Source organism: Opisthocomus hoazin, chromosome 4 (assembly GCF_030867145.1).
Source record: "Opisthocomus hoazin isolate bOpiHoa1 chromosome 4, bOpiHoa1.hap1, whole genome shotgun sequence".
In the NCBI taxonomy this organism is placed as follows: domain Eukaryota; kingdom Metazoa; phylum Chordata; class Aves; order Opisthocomiformes; family Opisthocomidae; genus Opisthocomus; species Opisthocomus hoazin.
This window is the reverse complement of record NC_134417.1, coordinates 58,410,670-58,434,718: the sequence shown is the minus strand read 5'-3', so window position 1 is coordinate 58,434,718 and position 24,049 is coordinate 58,410,670. Positions and strand designations below refer to the sequence as shown.

At 40.6% G+C, this 24,049-nt stretch overlaps 1 protein-coding gene across 5 annotated transcripts; it reads left to right on the top strand.

Annotated features, from left to right (window-relative positions):
• Positions 1 to 2,889: 2,889 nt before the first annotated feature.
• CCDC126 (coiled-coil domain containing 126) lies at positions 2,890 to 18,518 on the top strand. 5 transcript variants are annotated; one of them, XM_075419154.1, is made up of 5 exons: positions 2,926 to 2,973; positions 12,666 to 12,828; positions 13,662 to 13,794; positions 14,439 to 14,834; positions 16,881 to 18,518. In XM_075419154.1, exons 4-5 carry the CDS (start codon positions 14,597 to 14,599, stop codon positions 17,060 to 17,062), a joined length of 420 nt encoding a protein of 139 aa, XP_075275269.1. In that variant the 5' UTR covers positions 2,926 to 2,973; positions 12,666 to 12,828; positions 13,662 to 13,794; positions 14,439 to 14,596; the 3' UTR covers positions 17,063 to 18,518. The 5 variants fall into 5 exon arrangements, with proteins under 5 accessions (XP_075275268.1, XP_075275267.1, XP_075275269.1 ...); XM_075419153.1 differs by lacking the exon at positions 12,666 to 12,828 and having other exon boundaries at positions 2,890 to 2,954; XM_075419152.1 differs by lacking the exon at positions 12,666 to 12,828 and having other exon boundaries at positions 2,894 to 2,973.
• Positions 18,519 to 24,049: the final 5,531 nt, after the last annotated feature.

Sequence of the window (24,049 nt, the reverse complement as noted above, 5' to 3'; positions counted from 1 at the left end):
AGGACAGTCTACAGATTGTGAATGGCATGGGAACAAAGATAACATTGCAGCAGCAGCCTATTTTTGCTTTTTTGGATTTTGAAAAATAAGACAGAACATTGCAGCATAGCAAGTTTTTACTCCTGCAGTCCTGGGCTTTTATCTGTCCCTTGAAGTGATCCTGAGAATATTATTACCCACAAATACCAGGACCACGTAAACACTGTTAAGATTTGATTTTTGTATGTCACTGAGGAGAAACAAGGTGCTTGATATCATTTTGTGTTATAGTTTTTACCACACATCTTGGATAAGGGGAAAAGAAGTATCAATAATATTGTGAGATGCACATTCAGGATAGATGACCAAATACATGAGGCCTTCACGCAATAGGAATTAAGAATGTTATTAACATTTGAGAGTTCCTGTCAACAGAGGGTACGTTTATAATGAAGACAGATTTCTTAATACATTTTTGTGACCTCCACAAGTAAATCTTTCTGTGATTACACCACTGACAGATCTTCCTTTCTCTCCCTAGTAAGCTCTAAATACCATATAAATTATATTTGCAAAGACATTACAGCTGTTCACTGCACGTCTGTGAAAATAAAGGATTAATCACTGAGCAAATAGTACAGTAATAAATGGCAGTAAATAGCTGCAATATGTTTGTTATGTGAAGTCCATTTCAGACCGTCTGTTTTTGATCTTTTCAAGAGGAAATCTTCATGAGAAAACACCCACAGAAACTGATGAGGTGATTCTGCTTTAGAAAATACTTCCAGCAACAATTTTACTGGTGCTGCACCATATACAGCCAATCTGTTCACTCAGAAGCTTACTTACCAAATATTTCAGTTTGTTTTTTTTTTTGCTTGTCCTCATTCAACATTGTACAATTTAGCAAAAGATTTTTGTCCATGGGAGGGATTGCATAATCAAATAAATATATCATTCCTTTAATGCAGCTTCTTCTGAATACTCCGTGGGAATACAGCTTTCTGTTCAGTTCAACAATTGCCTGATTTTCTTAAATTTAATTAACTTGGGTGAACACCAATATTTTCCAGACCAAAAAGAAAAAAAAACCCCAACTTTTGCAAAATATGTTTCACAAGACTGAAACAAGGGACTGTGAACTAGCTGACATTAGAAAAGTTTTATATGCAGCCGATTCACTTTTTTCTATTAGAGCAGCAGATCTAAAGGCTGAATTCTCCTGCATCTAATCCATGCAGAAAAAAAGGCTGAAAACCAGAGACAAATGAAGCAGCCTCTGACACGCAGTGGAAGGGAGGGAAAGCTGCAGGGCAGGCGTGGGGGCACCGATGGGGAGGCGGAGAGCTGGATAGACGAAAGGCTGGACATGAGCCGGCAATGTGCACTGGCAGCCCAGAGGGCCAACCGTGTCCTGGGCTGCATCAAGAGAAGCGTGGCCAGCAGGTGGAGAGAGGTGATTCTGCCCCTCTACTCTGCTCTGGTGAGACCTCACCTGGAGTACTGCCTTCAGCTCTGGAGCCCTCAGCACAAGAAGGACATGGAACTGTTGGAGCGGGTCCAAAGGAGGGCTACAAAAATGATCCGAGGGCTGGAGCACCTCTCCTATGAGGACAGGCTGAGAGGGTTGGGCTTGTTCAGCCTGGAGAAGAGAAGGCTGTGGGGAGACCTGGTTGCAGCCTTTCAGTACTTAAAGGGAGCCTATAGGAAAGATGGGGACAATCTTTTTAGTAGAGACAACAGTGATAGGACGAGGGGTAATGGTTTTAAACTAAAACAGGGTAGGTTTAGGCTAGATATAAGGAAGAAATTCTTTACAATGAGGGTGGTGAAACACTGGAACGGGTTGCCCAGAGAGGTAGTGGAGGCCCCATCCCTGGAAACATTCAAGACCAGGTTGGACAGGGCTCTGAGCAACCTGATCTAGTTAGTGGTGTCCCTGCTCGCTGCGGGGGGGTTGGACTAGATGACCTCTAAGGGTCCCTTCCAACCCAAAACTTTCTATGATTCTATGATCAGCAAGCTGCTAGGGCAACACTTGATGGAACTGTTTCTTTTCCAGAGAATGCAATGTTGCAAGCTGAACCTTCCGTTACACCCACCTGCAACACCTGACCTGCAACCGGTACCTCAGCTTGTCCAGGTAGGGACAACCCAGGGGTGAACAACAGCTATTCCTGAATACCAGCAACAGTGCAGCTGCGGAACTTGCCCTCATGTTCGCCTTTAGTTAACTGATACCGGCTTCCTTTAAGCATCACCTCGCAGGAAAGCCCTGACGTAACTTGCTAGCACAGTCCCACACCCACAATGCATTTTATTTAGGTGACTGTCGCGGTGGCAGCTCAAATACTGTCCCAGCCACGAACAGCCCAGCTCGGGCAGAAGGAAGGGTACGGGTGAGGGCAAGCCGTCCCTGCGCCAGACCCGAGGGACCGCCAGCACCCGGTTTCTGAGGCCGCTGCCAAAACCCACCTCCGCCGTTAGAGGGCAGACACGGTGCCTTTCCCGGCCTGTACTTCTGGAGGCGATCTCTACCTACGGACGCCAACGGCAAGAGAGCCGCGGCCACGCAGCTTTCCCGCTTCCCCGGGCGTTCCTGTCCGGAGCCCGACAGGAGCATCCCCTGCAAGGACCGCAGGCCTGCCGTTCCGCGCCGCCCTCCCGGCCCCGACGCGGCCCCGCGGAGGAGGACGCTGCGGCCAGGCCTCCCCGCCCCGAGGCGGTTACCGGCGGCGGCTGGTTACCGGCGGCGCCCAGCGTTCCCCACGCTCCCGCAGGGGCGAGGAGGCGGGAAGCGAAGGGAACACGCCCGGCCGCGCATGCGCTCCAGGCAGTGCGCGGGGGGGGGGGGGGCGCGCGCGTGTATGTTACGTCAACCCTCTCGGCCGGGCCGGTTTGGGGGAGAAGGGGCGGGGTCTCAGGCGGGGCGCTGGAGGCGGGCGGAAGCGGAGCGAGCGGCGCCTGTCAGGCGGGTGCGGGCCGGGAGCGGAGGTAGCGCGGGGCGGCGGGGGTAGAGGGCTTCGCCGAGGGGCTGCCGCGTCTTCCCGAGGCGGCGGAGCGGAGCGGGAGAGCTGTGCCCCTCGCTTGGGGAAGGGGCGCGGGAAGGCCTCCGGCTGAGGGTGGCGGGGGCCCGGCAGCCCGGGGGGGGGCGGGAAGGATTTCACCTCGCCTGGGCGTCCCGCTTTGTTCTGCCCTCGGGCTTGCCCCCTGCTGCGGGGCAGGCTTGCCTTCGCTCTCGCTTCGGCCATGCTTCTGCCTCCCCCCCCCCCAAGTTGTGCAGCCGTCAGAGCGTTCGTTCCCTGCTCCGTCCGTGCCGCCGCTTGTCCTCCCGCGGCGGGTCGGTCTCCCTCCGGCTCCGCGGGCTCCCGTTACCGGCAGCAGCGCGGGTCGTTGTGGCGGCGGTGTGCCCGCAGGCCGCTCTTCCCGCAGCGCGGGTGCGGGAGGCTCTGCCGCGGCGCGGGGGTCCCTCCGGCTGGGCTGCCGTGTGCCGGGGCCGCGGTGCGGGGTCGGCGGGCGGTGAGGAAGCGGTGAAGGATAGCAGGGTTCCCTGGCTTCCTTCCTCGTTCGCAGTGGCCTTCCTGTCACAGCCTGTGACTGCAGTGACTCTGCAGGATTGGTGTCTGCCGTGGAAGGACCTAACTTTCGAAGAGGCAAAGCATGCTGACGGTGATGGGATGGAGCTCGGAAGGAAGAAAAAAATGTTTGTTTAATCCATATTCGAGCAAAGGCAGGGTCTTTACTAATGTTAGGTTAAGAGATCTTCCGGTGTCTACAAGTTTGCATAAAACAAATAACGGGCAAAACATTTGTTTTAATTTCAGGAGATGATAAAATAGGAAACTTCCTGACAGCAAGTCAGGGAATCATGCTTCCTCATTACAATATAATATAATTACTTTTCTATGTAATATCTGATGATATTTTAACTGCGTTTTTAATCTTCCTTTAAATTTATTTCTGTAAAGATTTATAATGTAGTATTATCTCTACTTTATTTATGTAGCTCCGTTTCAGTTTCCCAGTCTAACATGGTAGCATCCTGTAAATTCTCTTTCATAGATCTTGTCATCTGAAAGATACTGACAGCTAGAGTGGAGTGTAATTTCTGTGTTTGTGTGCCACAGAACAAAGCAGAGAGAGTTTTTGTTCTGTCCTATGACATGATGTGGAGTTTCTTTAGTGCAGTTTAGATCGGGTTAACAACTGGGTTTTTTTTGTTGTTGTTTTGCCTCCTTAGGGGGTGAACTGGGGGTGGGGGGTGGGAATTTTTTCCACAGTAAATAGTGAGCTTTGTAGAAATTGAGACTTTTTTTAGCAGAGCCTTCAGAATGTGAACACACGGAACGTAACAGCTAAGCATACATTTGATTTGTTCTAACTGTAATGTAGTGTTTATTTTGGAGCAAATGTCATGAATTGCTGTTTCATGAGAATATCAAAGAAAGGAGACAATATGAAGATGATAATATAAGTGGCGTCTTGTTCTATTGTCAGAAGAGGAGTGATTGCAGTTTTAGATCAAATGTGGAAATTTATTGCTACCTTTGTTCCCATTTTGACTGCTGGAGATACCCATGTGTATAAAACCTAAATTATTCTGGCCTCTTTTTGTTATCTTATACGTTACAATATATAATTGTTTAATAATTAATTTCAGGTACCTTAGAACTCCAGAGGATTAAGCAATTATGCTGGAATTCCTTTAGTATAGTAAATAGGTCTTTTTCCTAAAGCTTTTACACTTGGAAATAAAGCTACTTTTTTTTTTTTTCAAAGCTCTTGTAGTCTCTACTTTTAAAGACTCCTTTTGGCTTTTAGCTTCTTGAAGGAGGCGTGGTAGCTAATCATATATTGTGATTTAGCTTCGGGATTGGGTGTCATTTAGCAGCTAAAAGTAAAATATTTCCCCTGGAGTTCGTGATCACTTGTACCTTTCCCAAGAATAGTTAAGGGCACCAGTTCTTGCATCTTGCCGAAACTGTAAGTAGGATAAATGCATGCTGTCAGCTTAAATTGTCAGCTGTGTAGTCAACATATCTGAAGACTAGTAAGTGTCAAAAATAGCCACTAAATTGTTTCCAGTAGCTGTCAAAAATTTGTGGAGCTCAGTCATTCAAATGAATGTGTTTTGTGCTGGTACAAGTTTACTGCTAAAATGTACTTTATATGGTATTTGTTATTTGACAAGCACTATCACCTGTGATTGAAAACTTGTGCCAATAGGTGGGCTGGGTTTCCTCAACTGAGCATTATTAATAGTCTCCTAAATTTTCTTTTATGACTGTCAACTTTACAAAAAGGTGTTTATATTACGATTTACCTATGTAATTTAAAAGATGAATTTTGGTTTGCTCAGAACTAAATGGGTACTTTGCCTATGGAAAATAGTGTTTAGACTAGAGGCCTAAGCGAGAGGACTTAAAATTTATTCCATTGAAATTAGTCTCTTCAATAATAACGAAGAAATAAGAGGCTGCCATGAAGTAAATAATCTGGTTAAATTTCTGGGTACCTTCTACTTAATTTTAACAATAAAATACTTTGCAGGGCACAGCACTGTGGTGCTGTGGTTAACTACTATCTGTCATAACCCTTGCTGTGCTAAGATGCTGACAGGTCAATCTAGAAATAATAAAAGATGGAGAAGAAAAGACCTAACTTGTCTTTAACATTGCCTCCAGTGTTATTTTTCTAAATTCTTCAACTGGATCAGCCTCCTGCGAGGGAGTGTGAATCTGAGGCCCCATCTGTATTTTGGTTTTACCACCAAAATGTACTTCTGGTGGACACCTTGCACACATTCATATTTGGTTTGAATTCTGCGGGTTTCTTGAAATAAACCAGGCAAGTTAAATTACTGCTCTCTCCCCAAGGGTGCAAGCCCTTTTTTGTTACCGTTCTATGGGAATAGTGTTTGTGTGGATGCTGCACTGTCTGTACAGTATGACCAGTTCTGCAGTGGCAATCTCTCCACCATTGCAGCCATCACATTGTTAGTTGGCTCCCCCCTTCCCTTTTCGTTCTCTTCAGTGGCACCTCCTTCCTTTTAGTTGTCTGTAAAATGTTCGGTGAAAATCCCTCTTTTCTCAGTAGCCTACATTTATGATCTTGTAAGTATGGCTCTCTGTAAAGCTATCTAAAATTAGCTAAACATTATCATCTCAGAAGGAAGTTTGGGAGTCACAAGGCATTTAGAAAGAGTGGTGCAAACACAGCTGTGAAATTTCACAGGGGAGTAGAGGTACTAGTTAGGACTTTGCAAGGAAGTACTTGACCTAGCTCAGTGTTCAACTGCAGTGAAAAATTGTCGCAGTCTTACCGGGCAATGAGAAGCTAAGAAGGTACCTCATGCTCTGTCATAGCTGTGGTTCTTATGAGCAGGGGTCCTCCTGTGACCTGAATGGCAGCAATAAAGCGTAAAGAAAAGTGTCCCAGAGGGAATGAAGCTGGTATTTTTTTTTTTTTCTTTAAAAGAAGCTGAAACAGAAACTAGAAACGTTTTGAGGTCCCGATGGACCCAGTGGGAGGAGGGGAACTTCAGCAAGTATAATATACTGTCCCCATTGATACCTCCTTTCTTTAATTTTCTTCACAACCCTTGCCAAGTCATTTCCCCTCTCAAAATCTTGAATCTTGGCTGACTGCCCACAGGCAAGGAACAAAGATTTTCTGTTTTTAAATAGTTGGTTTATTTTAAAAGCATTCACTGGCAGTAGCAGGCAAAATAAAGGCATGGGGGGCACTGAAAAAAAAGCCAGGATACTTTAAGGTACCAGAAACTACTTAAGCAGACTCCGTAGACATAATGCAAAATAAAAACAATTGTTGGCAGGAAGTGTCAAATAAAAACAATGCAAATAGGACTACATGCATTCAAAATAGAAACAAGTCACCAGTCTTTCTAAAATATGAAATACAAAAGGTGATCTAGTGTTTGGGCACTCATATCATTTTATACCAGAGCTACTGTAAGCTTGATGTGCGGGTTTTCAAGTCTAAAGCAGTGTGTTTTTGCTTTCAGCTCAAAGTCCAGCTACAAAACAAAACAGTTGTGTGCTGTTCTTAGAAGCCTGTAGGAGGTAGAACTGTTACTGGTTTAAGATATGATTGAGGTTGTCCCAGCAGCTTGTCAGCAGTGACAATATCTGTCTGCTTGGTGAGCTGTGATTTTGTTGGCCCAGATATCCTTTGGCTTCATTGAGAGACAGGGATTGGCAGGAGCACACAAGGAGATTTTCTTCTTTCTTTGTTGCAGCACTGTAGAAAAATAGGTTTTCTTGGTAGTTATTTACCCATTTTTGCTATTCCCTTAAACCTTACGTCTTTCTATTATGTCACTTGGAATATCCAGTAAAGGTATTCCCTGAAACACAGGTAGCAATAAGGCAAAGGGATTTTTTTTTTTTTTCATTCAGCATTCCTTGATAATTGCAAGTCTATGGCAAGCAGAGGCAGAGAATGAAGTAACATATGCTATGGGAGAAGGTATAAAGATAGATTTCCTGGAAAGGACACCAAGCACTAGGCAGAGTCCTTTGGCAGTGCATTCCAGAAGTAGTACAGAACTGCTAAAAGCTGCAGTCCAGCAGCCGTCATACTGATAGAGCAGCCCTTTTATTTTTTTTGCCAGAAATATGCCTCTTGCCTATTCTTAAGATGGCAGTGCATTGTATAGTGCTGTTTGTTTGACTTGAGTCTAGCAGGCATTAATACAAATTCTCTTATTGATTGATCTGTGATGCAGTCTTGAAAGACCCTGAAGTCTCATCAGCACCCAGGTATAGCATTTTGATGGGCTTTGTTGTGTCAGGCATTGCTGAGGTTTTGTCAGTAGGGTATCCTGCTCTTTTCCCTCTCTGCTGGTCACGTTTTTCTGTTGAACAAATTTAACAGCAACAATAATAGGAATACTTAATATGCTGAGAGTTGATCTCATCAGAAGACAGCTCAAACATGGTTTCACTTGTCTGGGAACATGCATTGCTGTTAATTGTTTGCTTCTGAGTAGCATATTCTGCTCTTCCGTGGAGCTGTGCAGCTGTCTGAGTGAACCTGATTAATGAACCTGGGAAACAAAGGGCAGCGCTGGTCTGCAACAGTCACCAGTACAGATGTGGCAGTACAGGAAAATGGTTTTATTGGCATCTTTTCAAGAACTCATGTGCTCTTAAAAATACGAGGAATATGATTCTTCCCTGGGCACCAGTTTTAACTATGAATGATGTGGGTAAGATGATTTGTTAAAGGGAGTTTGTGTTATGTGTAGGAATGGAGAACTGAAGTTCCTGTGTGTCGCAAGGAATTGTGGTCCTGTGTGACAGGATATACTTAACTTTGTTGGGCACCCGTTTGTCAGCTGCACCTCTCGCGGATTTTTCTCCACTGCCAAACTGATAGCTGTCTAAGACTGCAAATTACGAGAAAGCAAACATCATTTTTGGTGTTCCAAAAAGCCTCAGCACGTAGCTCCTGGGCTTCTAGGTGCTTATTTCATTGTCCCGGTCTTCAGAGATTAATTGGTCAGTGAATATGTTCTATGCTTTTTGTGTGTCAGTCAGTCATTCTTTAGACTTTCCATTTTCATTGCTGCACAGCGACTGTGCCAATAGGTTTCCGAATAACATAGAACTACCCTGCCTGCTCTCAGAGTGGTCAGCGCAATGTCTGTCAGCTGAGTGACTGCGGTGCTCAAAGTTTTCTGTTGGAAAATTGGAAAACAAAAGATTTTGGAGGTCACAGAGGTAAATGGGCTGGGGGAAACACAGTCTAAATAGATGCAAAAATGAAAAGTAATAGGATAGAGCTGATAGAACTGTGGAAATATTTCCTGGTATTCTGTAGTGTCCTGTGATTTTTGTCTTCCTGAAATGTTTGTTGGCTATTGCAGTGAAGTATCATCATGTCTGTTTACAGCACACCTTATTGTTTACTAATACAGTACCCTCACTGTACAGAGAGATGTTTGCTGCCATGAATTTAAAAGAAATTTCTTGTACGCTAATTTTAAATCCTTAATTACATCATAAACTTGTTACGCTCCCACTGAAATTGCAATAAATTCTAATTTTGTACTGTACAGTTATTTTATAGTAATTATTAATGTCAGCTTTTATTTGTACTGTCCAAATTTCTGTCTGCTGTCTGTTCTGTTACAAGATTTTTCTATCCTTCCTCTGTCTGTAGTTGGATGCAGTCTCCTATGACTACATCTGGCGCCTTTTTTTTTAATAATCTCTGTCTTAATAAATCACTTCTTGTGTTTACACAGTGAATAATAATAATTGGTTGCAAAGCCAGGCTTGCTTTTGAATTCATTGTGTCACATTGCTGTTGATCATAATTTGGCAGTGAGGAACAGGTAACTTTCCCATTTACCAAGGCTACAGTCTTTAATATATTGGTGCATTACGGACCTATATAGGTCTCTAGGGTATCACCGAGGAACTACTGCCTCAGTATTTGGCATTCCAGCTTTCAAAATATGTAACTGAGGAGGTGACTTCATTGGACTGTATGTTAACAATGCTATTTTAAGTGCATTTTTCTTGACTTTATCCTTAAAGTCTTGCTGATCCTTGAATGGGATGGGATTCTCAGGCTTCGGTTTTCTTTATTCTTCACCTCTTGTTGACTCTGTTTTGTTAGTTTTTTGCTAAAGCTGCTTAGTAATAACTACCAAAAACACCTGACGGGCCTGCTGCTTTCTTTTTCTCATATGAATGATCATCTTCATCTGTCCTGTACATTTTTCAGAACTAGAAGGTACGCACCATCTCTGCGGCACAGTTTTAAATTTGCTCTGCTGATGCCCATAAGTGGTTCTAGTGGTTCAGGAAGGCTGGGATCTCTCGGACACACTAGAAAAATGATGATGAATATGTACCGGTCTTTCATGAGCTGACTACCAGAACTGACAGGGCCATAAGGTGCACTGTAACCTTTTAAGCATTTGGGTATGCCTTGTTGTCATGATGCCCTGAGATTGTTTCAGAGGATGTATGAGGCATTCCTTTGCCTCACAGACTTGCATTTTTTGTGTTGTACATGAATACAGTCCTTGGGTTTTGCTGGGAATAAGTAAAGCAGAATCTGAGGAAGACTTTGCAACAAAATTCGAGTATGATTTTTTGTAAGTATGGTCTGATTTTTATGGAGAAGGGTCAGTATTCAAACTGAAGTCTGATGCTATTGTTTAGTTAAAGTAACATCAGAGATACTAGAACTTTTGCTTTATTATGAAACATATAATGGATTTTCTGTTGCCTTTTCTTGGGCCTTTCTTTCATTTCATGCACTCAGTAATGTAATTTATATATGATTGATGTTGGAACGCAGCTCAGAGGACACAGGCATGATTTTATTTCGGAGAGGAGGAGTGCCTTAGTTCATTGCTTTCATTGCCAGATGTGTGTCAGTGTTTGTTGTGGTACCACTGGACAATGTTAAATCCACATTGGCAGGCTTTGGCAATACATTGCTTAGACAACTGGCACTGGCAACAGTGAAAAAAACAAACCAAACTCCTTATGCGCATGTGAAAGGCAAACCTAGTCTCAGATCCTTTGTTCAGGAATTGCTTATAGTTCCAAGTTCTAATGTCGCCGCTGGCTTGGACTAGTAATTTTCAGAATAATTTAGATATGTATGTTGATTTTAAAGAACTTTGAAAAATTGCCACTTGAATCAGTCGCTTCAGGCTGCCTATTGCAAGGATTATCTGGAAGATATCCTTTTCTTGATGGGCTCTTGGATTGCTGTTTTGCCTTCACAGTGAGGTCATGCGTATTGTTTGGTTTGGGTTTGTCTGGAGTTTTCTGTTTGGTTTTGGTGGGTTTGTTTTGTTCTGTTTGTTTGCATTGGTGTGTTTTTTGTTTTTTCCTTTCCCTCCTCAGAGTTTCAAATTTTGTCCTGGCTCTACTCCTTCATCTTCATAGTCATCTTCCTGTGTTCAGTCTCCATAGGAATGGTAGGAATTCCAACAAGGCGTAGCTCTGCTGTGCCCTCTTTTCCTGCTGCTCTCTACGGTGCTTTGACCTCCTTTGCCATAAAAGCCCTTCGGCTGCGGTTGGGAGAGTGGTAACCCTGAGTTCCTACCCAGGCTAAGTCAGTGTGACAGGGGAGGTCTCAGCTGCTTTTTTCCCTAGCTCAGGGAGTGGTGGGTAAGGAGTTGAGAGAATGAGGGAGAAGAAAGATCACAAGGGACAGTGTTCCTTCTTACATGTATGCTGTTATCTCATGGGATATTACCTCTGAATTACTGAAAACAAAGGTCCATTCTGAGGACAAGTTTTGTTTAAACTATAATGTAGAGGAGTACTGACCCTTCAGGGCAACAAAAGGTAAAAGAATATTCCAGTCCATCTATCTTATTGTGTTGTTTTCTTCCTAATATGTTCACCTCCTGCTCCAATACCTTTTTTTCCTACTTGTAAGTCGTGCGGGTATAAGCTTTCTTTTTATTTTTCTTTTGTTACTCCACACTGTGTAATCTTGGAAGGGTCTTGCAGGGAGCATGTTATGGGTCACTAGAAGTGCGTGCTTCAGGAAGAAAGAGGAGACCAGATCTCCAGAACTTCAGAATTACACTGGAATTCATTAAGGGGGAATGCCCTCTAAAAATGCATGGGAAAGTGACAAGTACAAATAGTTCCCTTCGTTTTGGTGCACCTTACTCTCAGTTCATTTGCCCAGTGTCAGTATTTGGGTGTCATGCTATTTTGCCCAGCAGGTGAAGTCCTTGATTTCCGTTACTTTCAGTAGTCAGCCTGTGCACTGTGAAACAAATATACATGGCAAAAACCCAGTCTGCAATTCCTGCTGCTCCTAGGCGGGAGTTTATTCAATCTGTTCCTCTTGGCTAGGACTCTTACCCTGCCTTGGGGTCTTATTTACAGCATGATGGCAGAGTTATTTCCACTCCAAAGCTCCATAGTGGTGGTGTCTAAATGCTTCAGGAGGAGAGATGGCTAGAGATCTGTGGAGAGCGGAACTTAATTTAAGTTCTGCAAGAGCTACTTGTTATTTTCAGACTTTTTTTTATTTAATAATATAAAATGCAGACTTTTGGGAATAGGGGTTTAAACTTGTGGTCTCTCCTTGAGAGATACTGTTTGGTCTTATGAGCCATCACATGAATACTTTACTCCTGGACCTCATATGTAAATGTTTTCCATCATATTTGATACTATTCAGGGATTATGTAGATGCATAATGATGTAGGTGCAGTCTATGCTTTAAAATCTGAGTGCAGAGCCACGGATTTGACAAAGAGCTAGGGAAAAGAAGTCTGGTTAGCTCATGTTTAGGGAGGATCTGTTTCAGGAAATCTTTAACTGCACAATTCCAAATACTCGTGTTGATACTGCGGAATATGATTTTAATGTTTTCTCTCTTATTTTATGTACTGAAGACAAATTTCTGTCTTAAGAACAGTTTTTTGGGGGATAAGCACATTCTTTAAACAAAGTACATCCCACTGAATTTAAAGCAGGATTTCAAAATATTGTGTGTTGGCTATCTGTCCATGTGCATGGTCATATCCCACAGTTAAAGTGAAGTAAGCTATTTGTCATTCAGTGACTTGTGGTTGCCTCTTACATTAGTACACCCAACAGTCAAGTAAGATTTTATGTACTGGCACTTACTATAGGGTGTTTTACACACAATAATTTGTTTCTTTACAGCAATGTTGTTGTCCAAGTCCTAATACTGCCCCTGCCTTGGGTTCAGGGGTTCAGAATAATTTGGATATGCATGTTGGTTTTGGAGCACTTCAAAAATTTGCTGCTTGAATCAGTCACGTTGGCCTGCCTATTGAGAGGATTATCTGAAGAGTGAAGGTGGAGGGTAAGCGACAAGCACAGCTCGGCACCCTGCTGCCAGCAACACTTGTGTTTGCAGCAGACCATGGTGTGTCAGCACAAGGCTGGTCGAACTGGTCAGCAGAGGCAATGAAAGATACTACGGAGGCAGAATTAAGTTTAGACGAGTTCTTAGCAGGGTAAGAAATTCGGTCTGAATTTTCTAATAAAAACAGAGACCTAAGTAACAGCACAGAAAGTCTGTCAGGGAGCTCTTATTAAATGTGTAACTTCAGTCTGAAAAGCGCTCATGTCGTATGGTAATATTTGTTGAAGAACAGGGAAGAACAGGGAAAATGTAACTATTACATAAAATGAGTAGCTTTATCCAGACTATGTTAAATAATAGACACTCCCTCTCAAAAAAGTATTGAATAATTGGAGAGGTTTCAGAGGTGGCTGAAAAATTAGAAATATGAGGTATACATATGTAAAAAGACTGAAAAGATAAAATTCATTTGAGGAGGAAGAATGAAGAAGAGAATGATACGTAAATATATGTGCACATACATACATGATGAATCTGGAACATCTGCTATTGCTGTCTTTATCACAAGAAGAGGGACACATTTCAGTGAGATTCTTACAAAGGGTTTTTTTAAAGTATGTTAAAATGGGTTATTGGGCATTCAAATGCATGCATTTATAATAAAATGGTAATGGATTCTATATTTTTGCCTAACAAGTGCTTCAGGTTAGGTTTAAAAATGTATTTCTGTTTTAAAAGCATGTGGTTCATGCTCAACTTCAACCACTCTGTGTGAAAATGAAGGTCTCTTTAGTCCTACACTTTGTTCTGTTTAATCCCCCCCAATACAGAGCTCCCTGAAGATGTCTGGCTCATATTGCTCCAAACTGTCTGGACATTTCCTGGTTAACTGCTGAAGCTTTCCTACCATTTGTTTTCTTCCTGAAGCCTTAATCTATTGAGGGATCAGAATTGGCTGCTGTGGTAAGACTTTAAAAAAGTGGCAGTAAAATGTTAAAAGTGGGTGCAATGTGCCAGTTCATTTTAGTTTTATTTCTTTATTTATTAGCAAGACACAAAAACAAACAAACAAACAATCTTAATGCTGTACAAAACCAGAAGAGGATGATGCCCAACTTTGAACTAACTAACCAACCAAGGAACATTGTTCTACTTTTTATCCGTTTATGCTTGCCCTATGCTTCTAAGCGAGGAATAAGGATCAAGTGAATCATTTCACAAGATCTTTTGCTTATGTGTAGAACGATGTGTATAACTCATCAGAATGTTGTGTATAAGTGTTTTACAAGTCTCTTCCAGATACTGCATTTTGTTTTAAATGCATTTGGGTTTAATATCAGTTCAGATTATGGTATGTAAAATACTAAAAGTGATTCATAGAAGCATAGAAGTTTTGGTTCTTAGAGAATAAAAACTGGTAAAAAAAAAAAGAAGAGGAAACCTTGTAAACAACAGGTGAGAGAAAGGTGACTGCACTTCTAAGCAGATAGAAATCCGCAACTGTTTGCTAGATTGTGCAATAATACTGCATTTGGCAACTGGTATTTGTCGTTATCTCAACAACTGTAGCGGTTTTAAATAACCATGTGATATTTTACAAATTTCAGGAATCCAGACCAACTAAAACATGAGAAGATGTATTCAAGATGATCCAGCCAGAAGATGATTCACTTCATAGAATCTTATTTTTGTTAAATATAATTTGACAAAGCCAAGTTCAATTACTTATCTTGAAACTAAGACACACCTGTGGCCTTCATCAGAAATGTTTCTAACATTTTCAAGAAAAAATATGTCCCAGAAACTGAGTATGTTTTTACTAGTTTTTGGAATCATTTGGGGTTTGATGTTGCTACGTTACACTTTTCAGTATCCAAGACGGCAAAGCAGTGCTGAATTGCGTGGACAGATATTGGATCTAAGTAAAAGATATGTCAAAGCACTGGCAGAAGAAAATAAAAATTTAATGACTGGTGGCGGTGGAGCCTCTGTGGCAGGATATGGTAAGAGGAAAAAAACCATACTAGTTATTCAAATATCTTTTTTTCCTGAAAACTGTAAGGTTACACTTTTTTCTTTTTTAAAGTAATATGTACTGCTCTTTAAGAGAAAAAAACCCTCTGTATTGACTGATTTGATTTTAGTTTATTCACTGAAGTTGAAGATTAAGATGTGGTACAAAATCAAGCTTGAGACATAAGATTTTTGTTTTCCAGGAATCTTTTAGATATCTCCAAGTATATGACTACTGTTTCTTACAGGATTAACAGTAACATAGTGTTTTTCCTGATTCTTAAGCTGTTGAGGAAAAAGCACATGCTTGATACAGGGATGAAGTTTTAGATTAAGTCACTTCAACATTTCAGATTTTTCTTGTGCCTTATTGCTAATATTCTGCTTCTATTTTATTTTCTTCTCTTCAAGTAGTAAAAAAAAGGAGCGGAAAGCAACATACTAGTTGAGTTTGCAGTCTTGAGACTTGCCATCTCAGCTGCAGGCAATTACAAATTTAGCAGAATCTTCCCTTGCTTTAGAAGTAGCCATTAGAAATAAGGTCCCTTGTCTCTAGAGCTTTGATACTTGCTGCATTGTATCTCTCAGGATGAGCAGGAAGCAACCCAAGAGGAGGAGGACAGTATCAAAATGTCTTAGCTTTTAATTCTTTCATTAATGAAGTTAACATTTTTACCCGAGTAAGAGACTACTTTTTATTTTCTTTCCCTTTTCTCCCCCCTGCCTTTTCTTTTGTCTTCAAGGATTACCTGCCTTTATTCTGTAATTACTTTTCTGTATAATTTGTTTTAAAAAGACCTTGTGTACTGCAGCTTTCTACTGCAGTATAAGTCTTACAGTGTATTTCTGAGTGAGATTTGCCTTCTGAGGTTTTGTCTGAAGTTTAATAAAAAAATAAGTCAACTCTTGAGCTATATGCTGATCATCAGACTTAGAACTTGAGTAGACAGTTCCTTCCCTTAAGACTGTTGAGTACAGAATGGTACTACAGCGTCGATCACCCACAACGTGTCATTGACAGCAGACCCTGCCCTGGCTTAAATTGTAAAGCAATTAAAAAAAAAAAAATTTTTTTTATTCAAAGATGACATTACTAAACGAGAACTTGTTAATTGTAGGGGGAAGGACTGACCTGAGACCTTTTTTTTTTTAATTTACTACTTAGTGTTTTAATTTTATCTGGGTTACTCCTCTTTTTTCCCTTCATATCTGTGTTTTTTCTTCACAATTTTTCTGGTTAGTTAGGAATTAATTTTGGGGGTGGGGGGTGGGGAGAGAGAGAGTCTGCGTGTATATGCATGTGTGTGGTGGGGGGATCACAACACCTAGTAAAACCTGGTAAATTTGTTGCTTTTATTCTCCAAATCTGAGAGAAGATGGTGATACGAACATTGCTAACAGTGTAATTAGCTTTTGTTGAAAGGTCCGTTACTGTTTTTGTGTTCCAGAGTACGGAGATTTTTTTACTGTCCTTTCTCTTGGTTTTCAATCAATATAGACCTAAATATATGGAATTTTGTTTTCTGGCTTTATAGCTTATGTGAGAAGTGATAAGATACTTTCTCACGGTAGTTTTTTTCTGTGGGAGAAATCTGTTATTTACAGCAAAGCTATTAAGATCTACCTTTTTTACGTTGGAAAGTATTTAAATATATTCTGTTCTGTCCAAGGCTAAAAGGTGTCATAGCTGGGTATTGTAGTGCTGTTGTCTGTATGAAATTTGAAATATTGCCTTTGAATAGTCACTAGTCTAATGCTTCACCTAGGCGTTTTGTTCTTACACTCGAATATTTAATTGGCTTCCTTCACAGTTCACTATTATGGTGGTATCTTCCTTGCCTAAAATAACAAGGAAATGGTCTTAAAGAACAATCAAGCAGCTGCTTAATTCTATACTTGTACAGTAATCTGCACTCTTTCCCAAAAAGTATAGTAGGAAGGATAGCAAGTCTTAAGATGTGAAAATGCTGAAATAGCAGTTCTTTTCCACACCTAGTAAATAATAGGATCTAATTTGTTTTTTCAATTGTGTTCAGCTGATCTTAAGAGAACAATTGCTGTTCTTCTGGATGACATCTTACAACGCCTTGTGAAACTGGAAAACAAAGTTGATTACATCGTTGTGAATGGCTCAGCAACAAATACCACTAATGGAACTAGCAATCAGGTGTCAGTAACTTCAAATAAACGTGTAAAACCAGCAAGCAACATTAGATAGCAAACAGGGCCACTTTGTGTTGCTACAGCTATCAAAGGTAATATTTAAGATAAGCTTTTTATCTCTGGCTAGGGCAAAGCAGTAGCTCAGTCTAAAAGAAGCGTAAGCTATTCTGTGCTGCATCTATGTAAGCCTAACTTGTGCATAGGTTCTCAAAGCATTGTTTCATTGCCTTTGAGCAGTACTTCTGAAGTGATCTTTGTTGTCTTTAAAAGATATTTTGATATCATGATTTGATGTAGTATGCCATTGGATAATAATAAATGGAAAGCAATGGGCAACTTACATGTAGGTTTCTAAATATATTTATTTAAGTATGAATATAACATATCTTTTGGATAGGTGAGCAGTATTGTAGCTTATTCATTTTTTGTGATCTGTGTTAAGGTAACTGAGGAAAATGCATTGTTAAATGGATGTTAGCAAATGTGTATACTTAAAATATTTTGTTACTCATTTACTAAAACAACATTAAATTGAGGCTAGCATTGGCAGTAATATTTTGAAATTGTGACCCAAAGAATGTCTTTATTTGCACTATCTGTCAGAATAGCTAGAGAGAATTTACTGTATATTTAAGAAAATTAGTTATAATAGGAAAACATCCTAGGTAGTAACACTGTCCAGGTATATCTTTATGCCGGAGTTAGGGCAGTTAGCTTATCAAAAGCAAATCGTAATCTGTGATGTCTTAGATGATTATTTCTTACAAAGATATTTAAGTGTATGCATTTTGTAATTGCAGATAAAATTATTTAAGTGATGGAAATAAGTTTTAAATATGTGAATACTGTTTATTTTTATTCATTGCTGTTTCTTTTTAACTTTTTAGTACCTTGCAATCTGTGATGAGTGTAGCACACCATCTCCCTGAATTGCTTTTTTGATCAGGAGGAAAAGCAATGAAGGGAAACAAGGCATCTCTGCATTTAACAGAGATATATGTACTAATGGTGTCGTATTGTGGAATATTTGAGTGCTAAGGTCATGTTTGCCTTATGTCTAAGCTAGCCTTACAGCAAAGTGAATTGCAGTGTGGATGCACTGTATTTCAAAATGTTACTGAAGTCATATTAAAGAGAAAGTGCCACTGAGCCTGTTTTATAAAATGTACTGAATGTTTGGGGCAGGGGCGTGGGGTGTATGTTCAGGGACTTTTGCCAAAAATGTGCTGTGAGTGGGTTTTTGGGGGTGGGCAGGGGGATGGGGTGGTCTAATCCTATATTAAGGGAAGAAACCCACCAGCAAAACCAGAGATGCTGGATGATACACTATCCAAAGTTACATGTTTGGTTTTTTTCTTCTGTATCCCGGCTGATATTCTGGACTGTTACAAAGGAAAAATACACTTATAACCTTAGTTAGTATCCAGGTGATTTTTTTTTTTTTCTGTCACATTGTGTGTGAAAATGTACTCACTTCAATGCAGAAAGAGAAAAATAAATTTTTAATTGTATTTGTAAAGGCTCCCATTCTTTTTTTTTTTTTTAACAGTCGTGTCCTTCTTGCTACATGTGCTCTAGGTGTTTCTGGATTGGAAAATTGTATGCCTCTGAAGTTCAGTAGTGGTCTGTCTGGTATTCTTCCTGCTTGCTCACTGAGTTCTTTTGCTTTTGAAATTCTAATGCCCTGAAACTTTCCTCAGGTTAGAAGTGCTGGGAGAAGGAAATGAAATGACTGGTTGAGATCTTTAATTGTGAAGATGTCACTCTTATATTAAAGAGTGAAGAAGACACGTGCATAACTTCTTCTGAATCTGCAAGTTCCTATTGACAATGTGAAGATACGTTTTTACATCTATCTATCTATGCTTTTTATTCTCTGAGTATTTGATTGGTACCAACCAAAACCTTGGTAGATGGTGTCCCTTTGTGCTATAAGCAGTAGTATGAGTAGTTTTTGTGTGTGTATGCAAAGTGACTCTTTTTCTTTTCTTGTAAAGGTATATGAAGTCTTAAAGTTATTGAGGATTGTTAAACAAGCGCAACAGAAGTTGCAAGGTGAATATTTGCCACTATGTACACACAGAGCTTGTTTTATGCGGGGATTTTGGAGACTGATACACTAACTTACATGCAGTTATGTACTCCTCATAGTAATTCATGGTGCCATTAGCAAATAGTTGCTGTTCTCTCAGGTTTCAGTAGCTCATTGGAATTAGCTTGTACTTGACAAATATATGGGGACAAATGCGAACTACCTATGTTTTATGGCACAAATGTTCCATTCATGAACATAGTTGAAGCAACTGCTTATTAAGAAGCAAGTTAAAAATACTCTAGTGGCACCCTACATCTAATTTTACATGAAAGCAGCATTATTAAGGGTTCATACAGCAATACATCAGTATCTGTGATACGTCTTGACCCTCTTCTTGTGGCCAGTCTTGTTCTGTGCGGTATCACCATGCCGTGCCTCTTGACTTGTGCTCTCCCTTCACCAACTGTCTAGCACAGTACCACTTCCATGATTTCTGTGCTCCGGCAGTGCAGGGGGTAGAAACTGAGCTTAATCCTTCTTGCTGCGATGACAACTCTTTTCAGAGCGACAAAACTGAACTTCAGGTGTGTGAACTAAGGAAAAAAGGGTAAGGAAGGGATAAGAGAAGGGTCTCAGCTGCCTTTTCTATCAACAGCAGTAGCAAGAAAGCATCTGCATGTTGTACCCTGTGGCCACCTGTATAGGATATTTTGAGACGTGGCAGTGCTGCAATGGCAGGAGGTTGTGTAAAGACCCCAAGGGCTTGTGAAAAATAAGCAAGAGACAGCCTATAACTCACTGTAGGTCCACAATGCTTCACAGTGTCACAGCATTTGGTTATGTTGCTAGACGTTTTTTATTTTTTTTCTTAAAGGAATATTTAAATAGAATTTCTGCTGTACTACAGTTTTCATGGTGCAGCTGTGTATTTTCCATTTCAGATGACATCAGAAATCCCCCAAAGTGACCTGCTTTAAATTTTGTGAAATACTGAATCTCCTTAAGGTTGGTTGGTTCTTAGGCTGGATTAGGTTTGGGGTTTTTTTTCCCCCCTTTTCTTTTTCTTTGGAGGGCAGGGGAACATATTTGTGTGGGGGTGGTGGTGGTGGTGTTTGTTTTGGTTTTGTTCCTGAAATCTTTTGCTAAATTATACGACTTGAATTTTCCCAGCTGTAGTTTGCCCCATGAGTGTTTACCAGCTGATTTCACTAGGTAATTGGTAGTACTTCCCTGCCTGTGAATGATCGTTTAATGTAGGTAGCAAAAAATATTCAAGATCCACTCCCAAGCAAAAGTTCTAATGAAGAAAAACGGAAAGAAAAGAGTATATGGATTGCCCTCTAAACAGATAGAGGCACCACAGGTCTCAATACAGCCTTCGAGTTCCACAAGCAAATAACTGTCTGGCAAACATCTTGGGGAAGATTGTCTGGATTTTCTAGTTCTTTCTGTTGCTTTCCTCTTCTAAATAAATAATTTTTGAATCTCACTATAGTAACCCTAATGAAATTAAGATATACAAGCATTGTCTCACAATTGTGTGTGAAGGAGAAAAAGTGCTGAGTGTTTCCACGTTAAAGAACCTTTGGGATGAATGGATGGACAGACATGCTCCACTGAAACACACCGAGATAGCTCTTAACAAGCTGCTTATCCACTGTTAGGATCACAGAAGTTTGCTCATCTGTTTTTAATGAAATCATTTAAAAAATACAGAAACATGGCACAAGGATGTAGATGTTCTTGCAATCAGTGTGGTGGAACATCAGTATCCTTGGCACCCAGTAAAATGCCTAACATATTGCACAGTTGTCTGGTTTTCCAAGTAACTGCTAAATACTTGTTTTTCATTAACACAATCACTTAAAGAGGCTGGCTAGATAGATCGAAATTCTAATGGAAAATATTTGCTAGTGCACAGGTTTCCAAACTGCATCATGTGTGTGATGTATGCAAGTTGCCTGAAGTGACCAAGTGTGTCCTGTGCAGGTACGTATTCTGGGGGTAGTTGCTGCTGTTGTGGCTTTTGTTTGTGGGAATGCAGAAGCAGAGTAAATTTGGGAACCTCTACAAGAAGCATATTTAGAAAAATGACTACATAAAAATGAAGTTCACAGTTTATTATGTTTTCTTAGAAACCTTTTAGAAAATACTTCCTCAGAATACTCAAATTAATGAAACAAGCTAAATCTCAAACATTTTTACTTCATTGGTGTGGTTTTTTTAAAGGTCATGTAGAGTGTCTATTGAAATCTTTAGCAATTAATCCAGCTACAACCTCCTCACCTGGGATTGTGTCCTTTCATTAGTTTGAGCTTACAAAACAACGCCATCTGCTATTGGTGGGTTCGATTTAATGTGTTTGATAGTATGTAAAATACTTATTCAAAGGCAAGAGTGAAATGGGAGACTTCTTTTTATAGCAGTTAAGAAGGTGAATTAGACTTTTGCAATGTTTCGCATATGGAATAGACTGTTACTGAATTGATACTTCACTAAATCTCAGTTTGGGATGCTGCACATGCGCATTTGTATCTGTTTAAAAATATCATTTAGGTTATGAAAATGAGGCCCAAGTTAAAGAAAAAAGACTCCCATTACATACATATGTGAAATCACATCATTTAAGCACCATTGGCATCGCATGCTAATGAATTATCTCTGAGTGATCTTAATTACTACAAATTTCCCAGCTGTGTTTGTCAATACCTCCAGCAAAAACCTTTCATTATTAATTGACCCTTCCTTGCATATGAGCTTGTGTATTCCCTGTGGCATTCATCAGCTTATTCTGTTCAGTAGATGTCTAATCATGTTCTGTTTCTCCAATAGCAAAACTGAAGAGAAACATGTTGACATTTTTTAAATGCCTGTAAACTAGGGTTAATAATACACAATCTCATTTTTATTGTGGCATAATGTGTGGTCACGGTTAGAAGTTTATAATAAGTGAGTACTGCTTGCGTTTGCTTTTAAGTGTATCAGAGTATTGATAAAAAATGTGGAGGGAGGAAACAATTTGATGGAAACTGTTTCCATTAGTCTTTACGCCACTTCCAATTCTTCTTGTTTTCAGAATAGCTAATCAGATCTAGTCATTGACCAAATGGGTAGAATGACTAACTACCACTTCAAAATGATGACTTGAGGTCTAACGTATTGAAATAGTTACTTCTAAATTATTTATTCTTGCATTAATAAAGTGGCTATCTTCAATTTACATAGGTATTTCACTGAGATGAATTTTAAAGCACTTGTCAAACTTGTAAGGATTTTTTAAAATTTAAAGGGTCACACATTTTATTGTTAACAGAGGGTGTTGAGAGAGACTGTCAACACCCTATGCAGCATTAAGCTGTTGCCTTTGATGTGTAGGCAGCACCTTAGGTCTCGCAGAGCCGTACTGTGAGTGAGTGTCCATATGTTCAACCCGCTTTGATGTGTTCAGAGATCTTGGGCCAGCAGCGTCCGTATGCTACAGCAAGCTACAGGAGGTAGAACATGCCATCTGGATTTCTGTTCCTTTTACTTACCTTGTGGCACGACCTCCTTACAGTAGCAGAAAGCCTTGGGTTGTTTTTTTTTCCTCTGCTATTAAAAATTATTCGATAGTTTACCATGGAAAATCCGGTTTGAGTAGGTCTTTAATGAATTTTATTTCGAGTGGCCATTAATGTCTGAGAAGGGATGGGAAAAAGGATAGGGTTTTCTGAATCCAAAATATATTCCAATACTCACGCTATGACAGTAAAACAGTGGGTGCTTAAAACATCTTTATTAGCTAAGAACTCAATTTCTTAATTACAAAGTCTTTCACTTTTTACATCTATTCCCAAGTAAGTCTATGAGCACAAATTTTGACCCAGGCAGCTTCTGGGGTGCTAACAAGCTGAGCACTGTCTCTTTATTGCAGAGAACACTTGCTGTGATCAAATCTGGGAATAAATCCTCAATTTTTAAGATGGGAGGTAGTTCACAGGACACGTGCCCCACCAAAACATGATTTTTGATTTCCTGCTCTCAACACCTTCACACTGAGTGTTTCACAGGTAATCTGACACTAAAGTACAATATAGACTGACATTTGTAGCCCTCACCAAAACCTGCCTAATTCAGAAACGTGGCTCTGCCCTGCAAACCCAAGCTGTTTTTAACAAAGATCCTGCACAGATGAGGCTCATCAACCCATGACACAGGAGCTCTACTCATTCTGTATGAACCAGGCTTGCTAGAGCTCTCCCCCCAATTTTATTGGCAGTGCTGGGATCTCTGGCACCAGTGAAATGTGCGTACGGGTAAAGTATCTCAAAGATCCTCAGTTTCGTGCAGCTCCTGTGCACTAGTGTGTTCCTCAGCACATTCGCATTCCCTGTCTGCAGAGCTTCTTGTTCTGCTTTCAAGGTCCCCTTTGCCCATCTGCTTCTTTTTCAAAGTTCTGGTCACAGGAGGAATTTTCCCTGGAGAAACAATCCTGACCTTTTTTGTGTGGTTTTATTTTCCTTCTCTAGCTTACTTGAAGATGTACTGACTGCAGTGATGACTTGCTCCCATATCTTTTCTGCCTTTAAGAGGGACCTGTTCGTGTTCGCATCTCAGTGTGACAGAACATGCGTGTCGTACTGCAGTGCTCGCCACTCTGCTGCAATTTCTGAGACGTGTGGCATAGCCACAGGACAAACGCCTGGACCATGTGCCCTATCACCTTGTTTGGATACTGCTGGAAACTTGAGAGGCTTGCTGTTGTCTCATCTCTCTCTGGGGTGTCTTTTGGCAAAACACTGCCTTGGTCCTTGTGACATCTCTCCTCACCTTCTGCTTTGTTGCTGGTGGCTTGCCCAGGGCAAAACAATCTGGAGATTTCCGTGAATTGCTGTACTTTTTTCGACAGGCACCTGTCATTTCATTGTATGGAAAAAGCCGCCCCTCTTGGGTCTCGTTTTGACAGTCTGAGCGCTCATATCTTATGCTAACATGCAGAGCACAACTTAAATACCAATTCCCTAAAGC

What these genes read in the sequence shown, in the direction of transcription:
- CCDC126 (XM_075419153.1), top strand. Translation starts at nt 14,597, where the DNA reads ATGTTTCTAACATTTTCAAGAAAAAATATGTCCCAGAAACTGAGTATG. An exon ending in AGCCTCTGTGGCAGGATATG is followed by an intron (nt 14,835 to 16,880) that starts GTAAGAGGAAAA and finishes AATTGTGTTCAG; the next exon opens with CTGATCTTAAGAGAACAATT.